The sequence below is a fragment of the Hyperolius riggenbachi genome, chromosome 7 (genome assembly GCF_040937935.1).
Source record: "Hyperolius riggenbachi isolate aHypRig1 chromosome 7, aHypRig1.pri, whole genome shotgun sequence".
Taxonomy (NCBI): Eukaryota; Metazoa; Chordata; class Amphibia; order Anura; family Hyperoliidae; genus Hyperolius; species Hyperolius riggenbachi.
In genome coordinates this window covers 164,184,687-164,205,232 of record NC_090652.1, presented here as the reverse complement: position 1 = coordinate 164,205,232, position 20,546 = coordinate 164,184,687, and the positions used below count along the sequence as shown (strand labels likewise).

The following is a 20,546-nucleotide window of genomic DNA, read 5'->3' as shown; positions in this document are numbered from 1 at the left end:
TTGGAAGTAGCCTTGCTTCTTGTGTAAAATGGCAGACATAGTGACGAAGCAAGAATAACTGCACAACTGAGACAAATCCAACACACTGATTTTCAAACACAAAGCTCTTGGGAGAGAAGGCATAAACATTTATGAGAGAAATATAAAACATTCATAACAATTAAAATACTTACTGAAAATTTTAAGAACCACTGACTTAAAGTATACATGTTCTTATTAAAAATGAATGGCAACTTCATATTGCTTTAGTCACTTTTTTTAAGCAACTTTTAGAACGCCTGTATATAAATAATACACTTTCACACAAATTGTGATATACAGTATGTATACAGTTTAAAAAAGAAAAACACCAACTACTGTAAGACCAAGAAATTGGAACATTTATTTATATAAAAAATCCACAAAGAAACCCAAAATAAAATAAATATGTCCAATTACTTCTTGCATAAAGATTATGCATTGTTAATATCCTTGAAGTCCATTATAAACTTTTTGTATTGATCCATGCTTGAAAAGTTCTTTTACACCTAAAATAAAAAAAGCAAACAGTTCAATTAGAAATTGTAATTCTGCAAAAATCATTGATATCTGTAATGCATCAGGCTGTACACATGCTAGATTCCTGGTAGTTATGGCCTGAATAGCCATCTTGGCCAAGAACCCACTAAAGCCCCATACACATGCTCAACACCGGTCTTTTATGCAGCACAATTATCAAACAACTTTTGTTGTGAAACAAGTTGAAACACCCCAAAAAAAGTTGCTTGCTATTGTTCACACAACTGATAAGAATGATAAGACATCAATCCAACAGTTTCAGAATGGTGTGACATTCCCTTAACGTACACAGTTTGTACAAGCTGCTCCAGAAGGTCTAGCTGCTTTTGTATGGCTGGTTGGTTCAACAGGTGTTTACTCAAGTCCAGCAATTATTTATCATTAATTATCTCAGCATTACAGGTATAAGCAAGGCCATGGCACAGAAAATGCCGTTTTAGCTATCTTTCACAGCAGATTATAAGAAAAGGAAAAGATATTAAATATGATCGGCCAGGGGCGTAACTATAAATCATGGGGCAAAACATTGATGGATTTTTAAATTCAAAAATACGGTATCAAGTGTATATATATATATATAAATATACCAAATTTTATTAATTCAATAGTGATAGTATATCACTATTGAATTAATAAAATTTGGTATATTATATATATATATATATATATATATATATATATATATATATATATATATATATATATATATATATATATATATATATATATATACACACACACACACACACACACACACACACACACACACACACACACACACACACACACACACACACACACACACACACACACACACACACTTGATACCGTATTTTTGAATTTAAAAACCTAATGACTGGTTGTGTATTCAAGCGCAGTGCTAATTTGACGTGTGTACACTATACTAGTAGGGATTTTTCCCACAGGAAAATAACGCTGTAGCCTGCAAAAATATACAGATCAAAGAGGTTTTGTCACCTCTATTTTTTAGTACAAAACATTGATGGAGCCCCCTTATGTTTACACCCTTACACTTACCAACCCCTTGTGAACCTCACAGCCAGGGGGTCTATCTTGCAAGGTTCATAAAACAAAGAGTGACTATCATGATTTTCACACCCATAACAAATGTAGCCACCAAAAAAAAAAAAAAAAAAAAAAAAAAAAAAAAAAACAACCACCTGATCTGATGGATGGACCTATTTATAAGAAGGAGTAAAGTAGTAGTTGGGCCCCCTTACAGCTCGGGGCCCCCTGCAGTCGCAGGGACTGCTCCCCTTTAGTTATGCCTCTGTGACTGGCAATACCCAGAGGGACACCTTTGATTAAACAGACTCTGAAGTTCTTTTTTTAAAAGGAATTAATCTTTTAAAAGCAACAAATCTTTTAAAATCTTTTTTTTAATCAATTTATCTAGTGATCTTACTGACTACATATGGAGCCTATTTTGAAGTATTTTTACAATTATTTTTGCACTTTCAAAAATCCATTCTTTTAGGGGTTTCTTTGCATCAGATTTGTGAATGAGAAAATATTTTATAAACTAGGCTGGAAAAGGAGATAAAGAGATATTAAATACTATATCAAATATTATAATCTGGAGACTGGAGAACTAAGGCTCAGTTGAAATAAAAGTAAAAAAAAAGTATTAAATCAACAGAAAAAACTTTGGCTTGTACTGAATTAATCAAAAAATGGAGATAAGTCAAAAGTGGTGAACATGAGTTGGAATATGCCCTCCTCTGCTCTCAGTGGTCACTAAAGGTCAAATTGTATTTCTGCGTTTAGATGCTTTCCTTGCGTTGAAAGACATCCATGGCTATAATTACTAGGTAATGCCCAGTGGTGTTGATCCAGGGACTTTATCTGATTACCATCTGGAGTCGGGAAGGATTTTTTTCCCCCTTTAGGGGCTAATTGGACCATCCCTTGTAAGGGTTTTTGCCTTCCTCTGAATCAACAGGGACATGTGAGGGTGCAGGCTGGTGTTGTACTTTATTTTCTGGTTGAACGCGATGAACATATGTCTTTTTTCAACCCCTCAAATTAGTAAAATCACCTGTTCCTAGCTTTATAAATAGACATCTGCAAATAATTAAATATTAAAAATTCACAATGCATAACCTGATATTTCACGGGTAGTTTTCAACCGTTTGTTCCAATTATTGGCTACTTGTATCATTAACGATACATATAGGCTGTAGTGAACATTTCCTGTGTGTTCTCCTAGAATGCTGCAGTGTTATGCTGATTACCAATACAGGCGGAATTGTGAACATATCAGTCCTTTACACACTTCAAAGGAGCCTGTTTGCCCAGAAATGTTGGAGTCGTCAGTGCTGATATAGTGCTAGTTCTGGACTGTCAAACTTGTCTTTGATTCAGTACTTGATAAATATATGACCCGTAACAAGCAGGTAGCTCTGTGCAGCACCCATACTTCGTTCTTACAGACCCTTTTTTCTAAGTTATACAGATCTGATAAGGATTGTGTATCCTAGTAGGAAAAGTCAATAATCTGGTGTGAGTCATGGCTTTCCGGCAGTGAAAAGATGGTATGTGCAGGTTTGATTTTTGTTATTAGGTGTATTATTTAAAGCGGGATTGTCACCATAAAAATCAAATTTCAACAGCAACTGGTCTAAGTGATAAAGATGCTAATCCTGCATTCAAAACTTGCAAAATGTTTTCTGCTGTTATGATTTGGAGTTATCACATACTTATGGAGTAGTCAGTGCCAAACAGTTGTATGCTGGGGGTTCTTTTTATCTATAATATATTCCTCCTCTTCCATTTATTTCCCTGCCTAGCTGCCTATCTGAAACACGATCCCCTGCTCACTTGTGTTTACAAGCAAGGCTGAGGTGACTCGGCGATTGGAGGAGAAAAGAAAAAAAGTAAAGGGCAGAAATTACATCAGGATTTAGGCTTAACTGTGGGCAAAAGACATGGTTCCCACCAGGAACAGAATCCTCTTCATTTACTATATAACAGTCACTGAAATCAAAACGTGAACAGTACAATACATGTGTTATGTAAGTAGATCAAGTATTTATCTACTTATATATGTGTGTTTTTTTCCCTGGCATTGTATAGCTAATCCTAATGCTTTAACCTTCTGCCGCCCGCGTCACGCCAGTAGGCGTGGCCGCGGTGGCAGCCCCAGGACCGCCTAACGCCAATTGGCGTAAAGTCCTGGGGCTCTGTTTTGCATGAGATCGCGCGCATGGTGCGCGCGCATCTCATGCTCGGAGGGCGGAGCTCCGCCCCGCCTTCAGTCTCCGAGCGGCTATTGCCGCTCGGGAGACTGTTAGACGGCGATCACGCCGTCTATTTACTAGGTGCAGCGCTGCGATGAGCAGCAGCGCTGCACTGGGGACAGCTGTGTGACACGGTTGTCCCCATGGGGGACAAGAGAGCGATCGGCTCTCATAGGCAGAAGCCTATGACAGCCGATCGCCGTAATTGGCCGGCTGTGGGGAGGGAGGGAGCGAGGGAGGGAAGGGATTTAAAGGAAGAGGGTTCTTTTTAAAAAAAAAACGACAACACAAATATTTATAAAAAAAATAAATAAACATGGGGGGAGCGATCAGACCCCACCAACAGAGAGCTCTGTTGGTGGGGAGAAAAGGGGGGGGGAATCACTTGTGTGCTGAGTTGTGCGGCCCTGCAGCTTGGCCTTAAAGCTGCAGTGGCCAATTTTGCTAAAAATGGCCTGGTCACTAGGGGGGTTTAGCCCTGCAGTCCTCAAGTGGTTAAATGACACTCATCAAAAATAGAAATTTGTAATCTAAAATTTCCATTCAAAGTACACCTGAATTCAAGAACTCTTCTGCTTTGGCGAAGCCCCCCCTCACAAAGACAAATCTACAAAGACCTTCTCTTTTCACATTCAATTTCTTTGCAATAGTTTGCACTTTACTCTAGGAAAAATGTATGTCTTATATGCACTTATCACATTTTAGTGAATCAAGCCCAATGGCTTGCACACACATTTGCACGTGCAAAGCTTTTTGTGAATCATTGTCATTTACTGTAAATTAATGTTCCCCACTACAACTACAGGGGATGCAGTACAGAGTCTAACAAAGTTGCTGCAGAACTTAGGAAGAGCCATTATATTTTAAGAAAGAGGGAGTTACTGAATCCAAATGCAAATTACTCCACTTACTGTAAAGCACAGCAGCATATTTTCTGAAACAAAATATTCACATTCAGGGGCATAACTAGACCTAATAGGGCCCCTTGCAAAAATGATATCATGGGGCCATGTTGGTCCCCGAACACCATGCGCGTTACGTGTTTGGGCGCCAGAGAATGGCAGCAGAGAGTGTTCTACTGTTAAGCAGTGTCTGGAAGCAGGAAAAAATTATGCTCCTACACACAGTTTATTTAAAGCGGAACTGTAGATCGAAAATAAACACATTATTGTTTCACTTACCTGGGGCTTCCCCAAGCCCCCAGCAGCCGTCCTGTCCGTTCTCCCACCACCAGCTACTTTCGGTTTCGCCACCGGGTCACTGCGCCTGCGCGGCTCTAGCCACGCGTATCCTTTCTTCGCGTTCCCCGCTATTGCAGAGGGGAACGCGAAGCAAGGATACGCTTGGCAGGGCTACGCTAGCCTCGACTTACAAGTCGAGGTATGGGACGGAGCGGCGGCAGCGGGAAAACGGAGGCTCGGGCAGGACTGGCGCGGGACAGGACAGCTGCTGGGGGCTTGGGGAAGCCCCAGGTAAGTGAAACAATGTGTTTATTTTCTATCTACAGTTCCGCTTTAAAGGGACACTTAAACAAAAAAAATGAGTTTTACTCACCTAGGGCTTCCTAAGGCCCCCTGCAGCTGTCCGGTGCCCTTGCCGTCTCCCTCCGATCCTCCTGGCCCGCCGGCAGCCACTTCCTGTTTCGGTGACAGGAGCTGACAGGCTGGGGACGTGAGTGATTCTTCGCGTTCCCAGACACATTAGCACCCTCTATGCTGCTATATGGTATATGATATATGCTATAGCAGCATAGATGGCGCTATTGTGGCCAGGAACGCGAAGAATCACTCGCGTCCCCAGCCTGTCAGCTCCTGTCACCGAAACAGGAAGTGGCTGCTGGTGGGGCCAGGAGGATCGGAGGGAGACGGCGAGGGCACCGGACAGCTGCAGGGGGCTATTGGAAGCCCTAGGTGAGTAAAACTCATTTTTTTTGTTTGACTTAAGTGTCCCTTTAAGTGTACTGGGAAGGGTTTTTTTTGCTAATTGGCTGCACTTGCAGTTGGGGAGAGGGAGGAGGAGGGGCCCCCAAAGCCACAGATTCAAGAACAGGGCATTCAAAGCTTATTCAGGGGACAGCAAGTAGAACAAGTCTTTCAACTTCAGTATGGTTGATCTAAAGTCAATCGACTAGTTACCCACACACTACAGCTATATCCTATGCATTTCACTTTACATTCAATTTGACCGATGTTGTGTCTCCATGCTCTGAATGCAAAAATCGATTCAGAGTCGATCGAATGACATGTGAACAGTAGCCGATTCCTGTATGATCGACCGATATCTTGCATTCTACTCGATCGACTAAGCTGGTCAATTTGAGATGAAATCAGCCACTTTTCAACGATTGGGAATTCTAGAACACACGCGATTCTCTCTCGATTGTATAAAATGATCGCATTGAATGGTCGATTGTACAGCCAAACCGCTAGATGCATGGCCACTACAACTAAAAGAAAGATAAAGGTTAAACATAAGATATAATAAATGTAAAGGCAGTTTTACAGTACAGTTGTGCTTTGACCAGGTTGGCATTTTAACTATACACTTAAAAATACACATACCATTTTTTTGTTCTTCTGTCAGTTGTTCTTTTGGAAAGTCAACATCGAAAGTAATAATCAGTGATCCCTTGATGTTATTGTTGTCAAAATTTGGCAAGCCTTCTCCCTTTTTCCAAAGTTTTGCTCCAGGTTTAGTTATTTTATCGCGCAATATGTGAACCTAGGTGTAAAACAGTAAAAGATGGAAAACATATCTGGAAATTTTGCAAATATGATGTTAATGTAAATGACCAACAGAAAACACATCCTATAGGATTTTTAGATCTTCCATTTTTCTTTACTGTTCTGAGAGATTAATCAGTGTATGAACACATTTCTAAATGAAAGAAATTGCCTCAGCTTCTACTAAAGCCTCCTACACGCGCTAGATGAAACGCAACTGAGGCAGCTGTGAAAGTGAACCTGAAGTGACATGTGGCCTGATGCACTAACTTGCTATAATATTGCCATGCACGGACAGCGCACAGCAATATTACCCTTCCAGCAGCGTGTACCATGAGTTCCGCTATTAGCTCATGGTCTGCGTGTACCATGAGTTCCGCTATTAGCGTGGCCCGAGGTGGCAAGTAGCGTGACTGTTGCCACGCGCACTACTGTAGCAATGGTTGTGCTACTCAAGTACCACGGATTGCACTTACAGCGTAACATGCTGCCGAAAGTAAGGGTAATATTACCGTGCATTGTCTGTGCACAGCAATATTACAGCATTAGTGCATCAAGCCCATGATGAGATATGTACACATGATACTAACCCACTAAGAAATTATGTGAAGTCCCTTTCTGATTTCCAGTACAGGAAGAGTTAAAATATTTGTTTATGTGTTAAGTTATCTATGCAAAAGAGCTTCTGTGAGCTTGTCATTAGAGACTAGTTCCACTTATACTGCGGTGCTATCGTCCTGCTGCAGAAACCCCAGAGCAGGATGAACGCACCACACTACTGGCCCATTCATATTACCCTGCCACAGAGTACATAAGTTTGCATTGCCGAAGCGCGTCATGAACAATTCCATTGCATCGCACTGTGGGTAGTGTGACCAGCCTCATTGAGACTAATGGCAGTCCCGTTTTCTGAAGACTTTAATCAGCAAAGAAGCAGTCATGAGACAGCTTGAGATAAGGTTTTACTGCAGGATAGTTCCATAGAGTGTGGATTATAAACTGCAACTATGAAAGTCAGAATTAATGTTATAAATAGCATTCATATTTAACAATAAACAATAAATAACTGAAAATAAAAATATGAGACTCTTTCTTTGCTACTAATGTTCTATTTATTATCCGTACTACACATACAATTCATTATCTCACAAGTTTATTTTCACCTCAGGTTCACTTTAACGTCCACCTCTGCCAAGAGTCAAGTGTGTGTACAGTGGCCCCCTGATGCTCGGCCAGCGTTTAGCCTAGTGAATTGATGTGGCAGATTGCCGGCTGGGAGCATATTCCCCCCACTCACCCCTGCTGTGCGACATCACTCCCGCACTGCTCCATCAGCCCTCCGCCCCCCCTCCCCCGCATAGCAACAGAATGCTGTAGGCTAGAGACACATCTGTACAGCCTCAGCCCTGCAGTTTCGCCCAAGGGATGGAATTCTGCTCCCTGCCAGGCGCCATGCCTCATGTGTGAACGATACTTAACTATGTATGAGGATAATGCTGGAACTATAAGTGCCCCTGTTAACCCCAATCAGTTCTGAAATTGTTGCCTTTTCATATGGCCTAGCTCTGATAAACTGTACGAAAGACATAGGTCATGCTGGAGATTCCAATGATTGCTGCTGGTGGGGAATTGCCTGACTGATCTCTGTATTGCTAACTTTATTATCAATGAAACAATGCACTGCTCAACTATTTATGCTGGCATTGGAAAATTTACTCAGATGGCTCTCCTCTAGTAATCACAAAATGGCACTGGATCCATTTTATTTAGGAATTACTTATCTGTACTTACTTTATGGCCATCCAAATGAGTAATGTGCATTTCAAAACCTACAAGTGCTTCGAGGAGAGAAATAGTAACATTTGTGTACAGATCATCTCCTCTTCTTTCAAATATAGGATGCCTGTAACAAAAAAAAACAACAAAAAAAAAGAAAGAAAGCTTACACTAAAGCTGTACCGTACATACAACTGATATCTATTAATGTAAAGCTTACAGGAAACCTGAGATGTGTAAAAGAGCTGTATTTATACTTACCTGGAGCCCCATGAGTTACATGGGCTCCCTCACCGTCCTCTTTGGACACGGCGTACCTTCGATATCCCCCCCCCCCCCCCCGGTAATCTGACTGGCCGCACTCACATACGCGGCCACGAGTGCACATCCCTTTTACGCTCCTGCAGCCGGGAGCATTCTGTGCAGGGGCTGTGCAAAAGGCACATGACTGGTCACGACTGGCCAGATTACTGGGAGGAATAACTAGTAAACGGAGCGGCTGGAGAGGACAGCGAGGGAGCCCACGCACCTCATGGGGCTGAAGGACACCCCATGCAAGAATAAATACAGCACTTTACACATCTCAGGTATACTTTAAAGGACCATTATTGTGAAAAATTTTAAAAATGTAACATACATTTAAGATTTACGTTTGTTCAAGAGTAAAATGCACTATAAATTACTTTTTTTCCCCATGTTGCTGCTACTTACAGTAAATAATAAAAATGACAAATCTCTCCATGGGGATTTTCAGTATTTGCTTTATTGTTTACAAAGCTCTCTGAAAAAAGGACCTATACAAAGATGTCAGCCAGCCTCCCTACTCATTAGCACACTATTTTGGCAGTTGGACTGATCAAATGCAGTTCTTTTGAAAATGAAACAAAAATCCCATAGAATTCCCCATGAGGAAATGGACTAATCCAAAACCTCTCAGATCCATCTGATTTTTACAACCTACTATAAAAGACAGCAACATAGGAGAAAAGCAATTTATAGTGTATTTTACTATGGTACAAATGTATATTTTATATGTATGAGTATACAAGTATTTTTTTTTTTATTAATGGTCCTTTGAACAGACCTATACTCGTCCACAAAACTTGGTATTGATTTAAACAAATGAGTTTACCAATTAAATATTATCAATTGAATGTAATGGTTGCACTCACAGCAGTCTGATGAACAAAAATGACTGTGCAATCTAACCTAAGTTCGTAGTATGATGGCGTGCCAAAAGGATCTAATCAAATTATTTTTAATAAATTTTCAGACTCATACCACACATTATGGTCCATGTAGTATGGTTCTATTCAACCTGATCATGGTTATATTCAATCTGTTTTGGTCTCAATCTTTCTAATCTGTAGTAAAATAAAATGAACAGTTCCCTTTCACAGATATATTTTGTAAAAAAAGAAAAAAAAAAAAAAAGAAAAAAAAAGAAGAAGGATTGTAAAATGATCTCGAATGAGTTTGGTAAAAGAAATGAAGCCAAAATAAAATTATCAAATATTTATTAGCAATTAACGTTATTTTCAATACTAGTCAAAACTTCAAGCTCATATATGTTTAGGAAGTCTTAAAGTGTAACCACCATATTAATAACCACAATGAGGGTTAAGAAGCGCCCAGAGGTTTATAAAACAGTTAAAAACAACAGTAAAAACGATAAATAAGGTGGATTACCTCAACAAGGACATTCTCATAGGAAAAAGAAATGCATTTTTGCACAGGCAACGCATTTCACAGGGCTAAGCCCTCTTCCTCAGGCCAATAAGAGGCACTCTTATTGGCCTGATGAAGCGGGCTTAGACTTGTGAAACGTGTCTTACTGCCTACCTATTATAAAATAAATAGACTGGCCGAAAAGCCTTAGTAACGAAGGAGTTAATTTGCTCTCATTCAATGCATTTTGCTTACTTTTGTGCCATCTGCACTCACAGATACTTGTATTTGTGGAAAAAGGTTGTACTAATTAATATTAAAGCAGTGGAGTTTAATAATGAGTGTGTCATGATGCTACCCTCCTCCTTCTGCCTTTAAACTCTAACTGTACTGTAGAGCTTTAGTGATAATGGTTGCATGTTGGGTATCAAAAATGACTGTTAAGAGCGTAGGCTACAAAATTACTAAACATGAAACCAAAAGTCTGAGTATTACTTCCCGTATAGAAAGCCAACAAATGTCACAGCATTAACTTGCACAGATGTGAGCCTGAAGTGGTTAATGCCTAACATTTGTAACTCTAGTCTGAACTAACAGCCAACAAGTACATTAAAGCGGAATATAACCCTGCATTTCAACTTTGCTCTAAAACATTATTTACAGTATATTATATGCAACCAGCATTTTTTTTTTACTAGACCAGCATTGGAAGGGTTAAACACAGAGGTTTAAAGTTCCGTGGAGAGATATGCAGAAGTTCAGATTGTTACATTCTATTTTTAAGTGACGGCAACATGGGAGATAAGTAATTTATGGCTCATTTTACTCTGAAAGAAATGTACTTATTTGTATGTGTTTACATGCATTTTGAATGTTATGATTTTTGCGATAGTGGTCCTTTAAGGCTATTTAAAACCTCGCTGGTACCCCATATTTAAAATCACAAACACTGGTCCGCACGACAGCTGGGGGCTTCAGTCTCTCTCATTGGCTAGGGCCCCCAAACCACCATGCGATACCTAGAGGGAAGTGCGGGCAAGCCCTGGACCTCTCACCTCCAGGGAGCTCACCCCCACTGCCTCTAAACTGAATGCTAACTGCAACAAACACAATTGCTAACTCCCAGCTAGAGCAATTTCCTGCCTTTATCTGGTCAGCAGACATCGGTCAGCCAATCAGGTGTACTATTATACACACTTTGCCTGCTGTACCAAGCAGGAATTGCTCTAGCTGGGAGTTTGCAATTGTGTTTGTTGCAGTTAGCATTCAGTTTAGAGGCAGTGGGGGTGGGCTCCCTGGAGGTGAGAGGTCCAGGGCTTGGCCGCACTTCCCTCTAGGTATCGCATGTTGGTTTGGAGACCCCAGCCAGTGAGAGAGACTGGGGCCCCCGGCTGTCGTGCGGACCAGTGCTTGTGATTTTAAATTTTTTTTGCAGCTTCCAGGATGTGGTTGACAGGTGAGTGGTTGGGGAGGGGACCGTGTGGGAGATGTGCCTACACAGGGCATCCCTGTAACCGATGCAATCTACGATTGCGTCCAACCGAAGCCTCCCACCTGAATGCTAATTTACGCAATTCCTGCTAGATTTGGTACAGCAGGCAAAGGGTGTATAATAGTACACCTGACTGGCTGACTGATGTCTGCTGACCAGATAAAGGCAGGAAATTGCTCTAGCTGGGAGTTGGCAACAATATGGGGTACCAGCAACAAACACAATTGCTATGTTTAATATGCAGTATTCTATAAAGGGGAAGGATGAGACCTTATGCTCGAGTTATCGCCCTACCTCCCTACTGAATATAGATACAAAACTCTATAGCAAGGTATCGGCTAATCGGTTGACAAAGATAATCCCTCAAGTTATTGGCAAAGACTAAGTGGGTATTGTCCCAGGCCGAGAAACTAGGGACAATACTTCCAAGGCTATTTTGGTAACTGAATATATGAGGAAACGAAATGTCAAGGGCCATGTCCTGTCATTAAAGGGACTCCGAGCTCAGCCAAAAAATGAAAGTTGTACTCACCTGGGGCTTTCTCCAGCCCAGTGCTGGTCGGGAGGTCCCACGACGGCGTCCTGGCTCCTCTCCATGTCTCCGCTCCGGAATGGCTGACCGGCCACAGCCCGGGCGACACTCGGCCGAGTGTCGGGCTGCTCCTTCCGTGTATGACGGGGCTGACGTCACACGCCGGCCGCCTTGCGTCATCACGGCGGCTGGCGTGGCAGTACTGCGCATGCGCGTTTAAGCGCGCATGCGCCGTACTGCCACGCCGGCCGCCGTGATGACGCGAGGCGGCTGGCGTGTGACGTCAGCCGCGTCATACGCGGAAGGAGCAGCCCGACACTCGTCCGAGTGTCGCCCGGGCTGCGGCCGGTCAGCCATTCCGGAGCGGGGACATGGAGAGGAGCCAGGACGCCGTTGTGGGACCTCCCGACCAGCAATGGGCTGGAGAAAGCCCCAGGTGAGTACAACTTTCATTTTTTGGCTGAGCTCGGAGTCCCTTTAAATGCAGAAAAGGTCTTTGACAGAGTAGCTTAGGACTTTATAAAGGAAGTTTTGGTGCATGCAGGCCTATTACCTTTATTGTTACATAGGATTATGACACTGTATTCCTCTCAATGCACAAATCAAAATCTTTCAGTCTTTAGATCATCATAATGGTTCCAGCGCTAACAACGCTGAAACAGAACTGAGGACGACGGTGGAAGCCTCCTTAGGATCCAGAGGTAGCGATGTAGGCCAACAGCTCACCTGCATAGAACAGCTATGGCCCTGTACTACTTCCAGGTCACTGTCTCTCAGTAGTACGCATGCCCTGGCCCGGCAGTGCACGTCCTTGATTTCTCACCTGTGGCTGGGCACGCTTTGTGTGTGACGTCATGAAGCGTGCCCGGCCTCCGGCGTACAATCAAGAACGCGCACAGCTGCGCATGCGTACTACTGAGTGTGTCTAACCCAGGGCATGCGTACTACTGAGACAGAGCGACCCGGAAGTAGCACAGGACCATAGCCGTTTCGCAGGCGTGCTTTTCGCCTTATCACTATCCAGATGCTTCCCTCTCCTGAGGCAAGTACCCCATAGAGCAGTGATGGCTAACCTTGGCACTCCAGCTGTGGTGGAACTACAAGTCCCATGAGGCATTGCAATACTCTGACAGCTCTAAGCATAACACGGGGAGGCAGAGGCATGATGGGATTTGTAGTTTTGTCACAGCTGGAGTGCCACGGTTACCCATCACTGCCATAGAGGTACTTTTGTTTTTCTTACAGATCCTCTTTAGACGTCAAGTGTTCCTATAACAGCCAGAAAGAGGGGAGAAGATGAACACTGCTACTCCCCTATCTACAAGCTGTTCAATAAAATACTCCCCCTTTCTGCAAGCACTTTTAGGTAGTAGAAGTACAGGCATTCCACCCTCTAATATAAACATCTTCTAGCCTCTGGCACCAATGCAGAGAATGAAGTATGGTCAAAAGGAGGTGGAATCAGTACAGTCAAAATCTTGTTGAAATCTCTAGCAGAACACACGTTATTCATAACATGGATACCCATTTTTACATTGATCATGCAGGGTTTAGCACCAGAAAAGTTACTTCTATCTACAGTATCCCACAGTGACTCACCGTGCCAGTAGTAAAGATACCAAATATCACAGATAAGAATGTACATCATAGTGAGGTACGAGTTTACAGTCCTGGCCAAAAGTTTTGAGACTGTCAAAAATATGAGTTTTCACAAAGTTTGCTGCTAAACTGCTTTTAGATCTTTGTTTCAGTTGTTTATGTGATGTACTGAAATATAATTATAAGCACTTCATACGTTTCAAAGGCTTTTATTGACTATTACATGAGATTTATGCAAAGAGTCCGTATTTGCAGTGATGGCCCTTCTTTTTCAGGACCTCTGCAATTCGACTGGGCATGCTCTCAATCAACTTCTGGGCCAAATTCTGAATGATCGCAACCCATTCTTTCATAATCACTTCTTTCAGTATCTGAGAATTTGTTTTTTTGTTTTTTTTTGTCCATCCGCCTCTTGAGGAATGACCACAAGTTCTCAATGGGATTAAGATCTGGGGAGTTTCTCAAGAGGCGGATGGACAAAAAAAACAAAAAAAAACAAATTCTCAGATACTGAAAGAAGTGATTATGAAAGAATGGGTTGCTATCAGTCAGGATTGCCCAGTCGAATTGCAGAGGTCCTGAAAAAGAAGGGCCAACACTGCAAATACGGACTTCTTAGCATAAATCTCATGTAATTGTCAATAAAAGCCTTTGAAACGTATGAAGTGCTTATAACTGTATTTCAGTACATCACAAACAACTGAAACAAAGATCTAAGAGCAGTTTAGCAACAAACTTTGTGAAAACTAATATTTTTGACAATCTCAAAAGTTTTGGCTACTGTATCCCTATTTCCCCACATCCATTTCCAAATTGCAAGCTGCCACTTTTCAGTCCCTTTAGGCACGCCTGATGATAACCCACTTTTACCAGATCTTATGGCTGCTCTATGCCGCCTCCTAAGCACAGTGGAAAAGTAAGTACTGTGGGTAGATGTGAACTGATGTGGGATGTCATTACACTCACTCTTGAAAAATAAGTAATTTTTCTTTACAGTCACCCAAACACCACATGTATGGTATTGTAATAAATAAACTCAGTTATCTGGACATCTACTTACTTGAGAACTTTGATTCGAAAGCGCAAGTCACCTGGTTCTCCATCAACGTGTGGCTCACCTTTAAAAACAAAAACAAAGGAGAAAAAAAATGTGTCTGTGTAATATATATTAGATGGATAGATAGCTAGATATTGCTGGTTACAATGCAACACTAGCAATAAAGAAAATATTTTGAGATATAAACAAAAAATTGTGCTTGCCTTCTCCAATGAATGGGTACTCCATACCATCTCGCACACCAGGCTCAATCTCTACTTCTAAAGTTCTCTCTTCATTTACAAGCCTAAAAAGTACAACAGTAAAATAACTATAAAAAAAATATGTATGCAATTCTTAAAGCAACTTTTGATACTGTACTAATTTTCCAACAGGCCAATATTGTTGATTATCTTCCATCACTGAAAGACAACTGTTCTTTAATATTCATGTGTTTTATTTATTTACAGGACATAAGTAATCGTAACTAATAATGTAAATATATTATATAAATTGATCTTCCGCTGTTACTTATTGTATTGCTAAATTGGCTATGCACAGGTTAATTTTTATTGACCCCAACATATACAGTTGTATGATAACTGTCAGAGAAGGGGGTGGGGAGAAATGAGTGGCATCACAGAGCTGTCAGGGTAATTGGGAAGAACAATGTCCTTCGCCAGCACTCAGCCAATTTGATCCGCTAGGCAGATTGCTCGCTGCCTAGTCGCTGACAAATTTATTAAAACCAATGCAACTGGCTCACTTCTGATTCATATTAACCACTTCACCACTGAGGGGTTTTACCCCCTGAGCACCAGAGCAATTTTCACCTTTCAGCGCTCCTTCCATTCATTCGTCTATAACTTTATTATTACTTATCGCAATGAAATGAACTATATCTTGTTTTTTTCGCCACCAATTAGGCTTTCTTTAGGTGGGACATTATGCCAAGAATTATTTTTTTCTAAATGTGTTTTAATGGGAAAATAGGAAAAATGTGGGGAAAAAAATAATTATTTTTCAGTTTTCGGCCATTATAGTTTTTAAATAATGCATGCTACTGTAATTAAAACCCATGAAACGTATTTGCCCTTTTGTCCCGGTTATAAAACCATTTAAATTATGTCCCTATCACAATGTTTGGCGCCAATATTTTATTTGGAAATAAAGGTGCATTTTTTTCAGTTTTGCGTCCATCCCTAATTACAAGCCCATAGTTTATAAAGTAACAGTGTTATACCCTCTTGACATAAATATTTAAAAAGTTCAGTCCCTAAGGTAACTATTTATGTATTTTTTTTAATTGTAAATTTTTTTATTTTTTTTTAATACAAAAAAAAAAAAATGGGGAGTGTGGGAGGTAATGAGTTAATTTTATGTGTAAAAGTCATTTATTTGTATGTGAAAAATGTGTAGGGTGTAGTTTACTATTTGGCCACAAGATGGCCACAGTAACTTTTTGTTTTAATGCGACCTCCAAGCTTCCTTCCGGAAGCTTGGAGGAAGTATAATGAGCATGGACACGTGAGTTTTTTCTCACAATGATCGCGCTGCCCATAGGAGAGCAGCTGATCATTGCGGGGCTTAGATCAACGAACGGGAATGGATTTTCCCGTTCATTGATCTCTGGGCGAGCGGGCGGCGGCGGTTTTACTAGCGGCGGGCGGCGTGTTTACGAGCGGGAGCGCGGGCAGCGTCGGGAACGCGGAAAGTACGTGTTTCTCCGTCCCTGGTTTTTAAAGGATGGAAAAAGGGGCGGAGAAATACGTACGCGCGGGGGTAAAGTGGTTAAAGAGAGTCTGAAGACATAAAAATTACCTCTTTTTATTGGCCAGCTATATCAACCACTTAAGTCTATCTAGTTGGATATATCCTTCCAGATAGACTGTGTTGCTGCCGCTGCATGAGGCGCGCGATCGCCCGCTGCCTGCTGTTAGTTCCCCGATCAGTGAATGGAAATATAATTCCCATTCACCGATCTAAGTTCCCCGCAGAAAAACCGACGCTCTCTAATCAGAGACCGCTGTATGTCTGCCCCCAAATACGTTTTCCATGCTCTTTATTGTTCCTGGAAGCGTGATCATGCGCTTCCAGGACTTTAACTGTGGCCATCTTGTGGCCAGATAGTAAACTGCACCCACATACATTTTTTAATAAAGAATTAAATTATTTTACATTTAAAATTATCTGTTTCCCTCCCACACCAAAAATTACCCAAATACATTTTGTAATTAAAAATAAAAATTACAATAAAAAAACATATATAGTTACCAAAGGGTCTGAACTTTTTAAATATGCATGTCAAGAAAGTAACTTATTATATTTTTTTTTAAATTATAAGCTTGTATATAGTGATGGACGCAAATTGAAAAAATGCACCTTTATTCCTAAATAAAATATTGGCGCCGTAAATTGTGATAGGGACATTATTTAAACGGTGTAATAACCGGGACAAATGGGCAAATAAAATACATGAGTTTTAATTACGATAGCATGTATTAATTTTAAACTATAATGGAAAAAAACGGAGAAATAATGAATATTTTCCATTTCTTTCTTAATTTTCCTGTTAAAATTGATTTAGAAAAAAATAATTCTTAGCAAAATGTACCACCCAAAGAAAGCCTAATTAGTGGCAGAAAAAACAAGATATAGATCAATTAATTGTGATAAGTAGCGATAAAGTTATTGGCGAATGAATGGGAGGTGAACATTGCTCGGATGCATACGATTTTCAACGCTGTAGGCTGAAGTGGTTAAGCATTAAGATCATAGCGGATACGCTGCATTCCCACGGCAGAACGATGCCTTTATACCCCCGAAATCCCTAAAGCAAAATTCTGTGATCCTACCTGGAAGAGGCAGAGCTTCACACTGTAGTTCTGCCTCTGCTCCAGTCAATCTCCGCCTCTCCCCACCTTCTCCCCACCTTCTTTCACTGAGCAGGGCAGGGAGAGGCAGAGATTGGCGGAGATTGACTGGACTGGAGGCAGAGCTACAGCGCAAAGTTCTGCCTCCCCAGGCGGCAAAACTTTGCCCCGAGATTTTGCGGGTATAAATAGCTCGTTCTGCTGTGAGGATGCTGCCAATCAGCTTTGATCTTAATGCTTAATATAACTGGCCAATAAAAAGAGGTCATTTTTATGGCTTCAGACTCTCTTGAAATTAGTCTTGCTTGACATATATTACTCACTTGACATTCGGACATTCATCACAAACAACTTCTTGGGTCATCTGAAAGCGTCCAGGTCCGAGCTGTGTAGTCCTCATTTCTTGCCGACAGTTACATTTACGTTTCCCTGGTGCCTGCCTTGCTACAGGCTTATTTCTTACTACCTAAGTAATAAAAACAAAGATGATATAGTGACGTCTTGGACACTTTTCACTCATTATGCGTACTTGTTACACAAGTATGTAACCAACACCATCAGGTACAAAGCATAGTTTTGCATTTAATGGATACCTAAGCCCTTTTAAAAATTCAAGAATGGAGGGGTGGGAAGCAGACTTGCTTAGGAGGCTCTCCTCATGCCCACCGCTCCCCCCCCCTCCCCCGGTCTTTTCTGTCCCCTTCCGTTAAGGCCTAATGTTCCCCTGAACCTATCACCCTCCCGACCTAAAAGTAGGTTTGGAGGGATAATAGGCCTTAATGGAGAGGGGAAGAGGAGAATGGGGGGGAGCGGTGGGCATGAGGAGAGCTGCCTGCCCATTATTATCATAATTGATTTATAAAGCGCCAACATATTCCGTGGCTCTGTACAAAGCAGGAAAACAAACAAGGGGAAGATAATGATACAGACTATGATATACAGTACATCAAATGTGGACACTGGTACAAAACACAGAACTGGTGATTACAATGACAGATGTAACATGATGAATAAAATGTATAAGAGTGCAAGCTATGAAATGAATAACAAATTCCAAGACACAAAAGGGTGAGAGAGAGCCCTGCCCTTGTGAGCTTATGATCTAAAAGAGCATGCCGGCTCCCTCCGTTTTTTTTATCTTTTGAAAGAGCTAAGATGTCCTTTAAAGTCACATTACATCATCAACAAATAAGTTCTTAACTATTTCACAAACTAGTAAGCTTTGGGGGTCTCAGCGAAAAATAATAATAAACTGTTTATATCTAGCACGGATGTTATCAAGCTCCCAAATAGAGATACTAGCGAATAGCTCGCCAGTGAATCTCAATGGGCATTTTGGCCACGTACTACTTCCGAGTGGCAATGTACCGGAGTATTACGCCTGCCGGTGTCCTTTAGTACGCATGCCCTGGCCCGGCGGTGCGCGTCCCTGATTGCAACGACGCGCACCACCAGGCCAGGGCATGCATACTAAAGGACGCATGCAGACATGGGCAGACTTACTACTTCGGGACATTGCGACCAGGAAATAGTACAAGGCCCGCTGTTTGCGGCGAGCAGCTCGCGAGCTGTTCGCCTACATCTCTACTTCAAAAACAGTCACATTATTATTATTATTTACTGTATTTATAAAGCGCCAACATATTACGCAGCGCTGCACAATAGATAAATGGGTTAACATACAAGGTAGAACATACAGGAAACTCTCAACAAAACAAGATCATGCAAATGATTTGATAACAATAAAGTGTCATAGGTCAAAATAGAGACTGTTCTAGTCCACAAGAGGGGTTATTGTCAGCAAGATTGCATAATCAAGCTGGAAACACTAGGGAGGAGGGCCCTGCAAGAGGCTTACAATCTAAAGGGTAGGGGTGGAGACAATAGGTGCATCTTTTGAGAGGGTATCTAACAGAACATATTATGGTGCTGGTGTAGGGGGGTATGCGAGCATGAAAAGGTGAGTCTTGAGAGCTTGTTTGAAAGTATTAAAGGTGGGGGCGAGTCTCATTGCTGGTGGGAGTGAGTTCCAGAGAGTAGGGGCAGCCCTGGTGAAGTCCTGCAATCATGCATGTGACTGAGATATGCGTGATGCAACTAGGCGCAGGTCATTGGAGGATCGGAGGGGGCGGGCTGGTATGTGCCTGTGGACCAGATCAGAGATGTAGGTCGGGCAGGTCTTGTGCACTGATTTGTAGGTCAAGCACAGGATTTTGAAATTTATCCTAAAGCTGATGGGGAGTCAGTGTAGGGCTTTACAGAGCGGAGTTGTAGAGGCGCTGCAATGAAAAGAATGTATCAGTCTGGCTGCCGCATTCATTACCAATTGAAGTGGGGCAGTACGGTTAGAGGGGAGGCCAGACAAAAGAGAATTTCAGTAGTCTAGGCGGGAGATGACAAGGGCGTGGATAAGGAGTTTAGTGGTGTCAGGGGACAGGTAGGAGCGGATCTTGGAGATGTTGCGGAGGTGGAAGTTGCAGGATCTGGCAATACCTTGGATGTGGGGTGTAAAGGAAAGTTCAGAGTCCAGGGTAACGCCTAGACAGTGGGCTTGGGAGGTAGGGCGGATGGTAGTATTTTCGATAGTGATGTGCAGATCTGGGAGGGGTGCAGCTGTGCGGGGTAGGAATATTAGAAGCTCAGTCTTTTCCAAATTAAGCTTCAAGTACCTGGCGGCCATCCAGGAGGAAATGGATGTCACATAATCCCTAAACTTCCACCTTTGCACTCTGCTACCTGGTATAGTCCAGCTCCCTGGCTGTTCCAAGTCAATTGAGTCAAGTAAATAAACTACTGCATATGCCTTTAGTCTAGGACACATTGCTCTTCAAATACAATGTAAGAGGAAAGAGGCAGTGGTCATGTCACCATGTCATGTCACTACTTTTAGTAGTTTGAAGTGGCCTTGGTGATATAACATATTACCGACCAACACAATGCATGCCGAGAGATGTAGTCCATTGTTGTGATTACATCTCCTGGCCTATTTAACCATGTACTGCATTAATAGTAGTAGTGTGCTATATAAT

General features: G+C 41.8%; 1 protein-coding gene across 1 annotated transcript in view; it reads right to left on the bottom strand.

Moving 5' to 3' along the window:
• Nucleotides 1-362: 362 nt before the first annotated feature.
• DNAJB11 (DnaJ heat shock protein family (Hsp40) member B11) overlaps nucleotides 363-20,546 on the bottom strand; it is a 47,307-nt gene continuing 27,123 nt past the window's right edge. The window contains exons 5-10 of the mRNA XM_068244840.1: nucleotides 17,841-17,983; nucleotides 14,869-14,951; nucleotides 14,669-14,726; nucleotides 8,333-8,444; nucleotides 6,380-6,539; nucleotides 363-527 (exon numbers count right to left, since the gene is read on the bottom strand). Of these exons, the coding sequence (XP_068100941.1) occupies nucleotides 463-527; nucleotides 6,380-6,539; nucleotides 8,333-8,444; nucleotides 14,669-14,726; nucleotides 14,869-14,951; nucleotides 17,841-17,983 (621 nt within the window). The 3' untranslated portion in view covers nucleotides 363-462. The remainder of the gene's footprint in view (nucleotides 528-6,379; nucleotides 6,540-8,332; nucleotides 8,445-14,668; nucleotides 14,727-14,868; nucleotides 14,952-17,840; nucleotides 17,984-20,546) is intronic.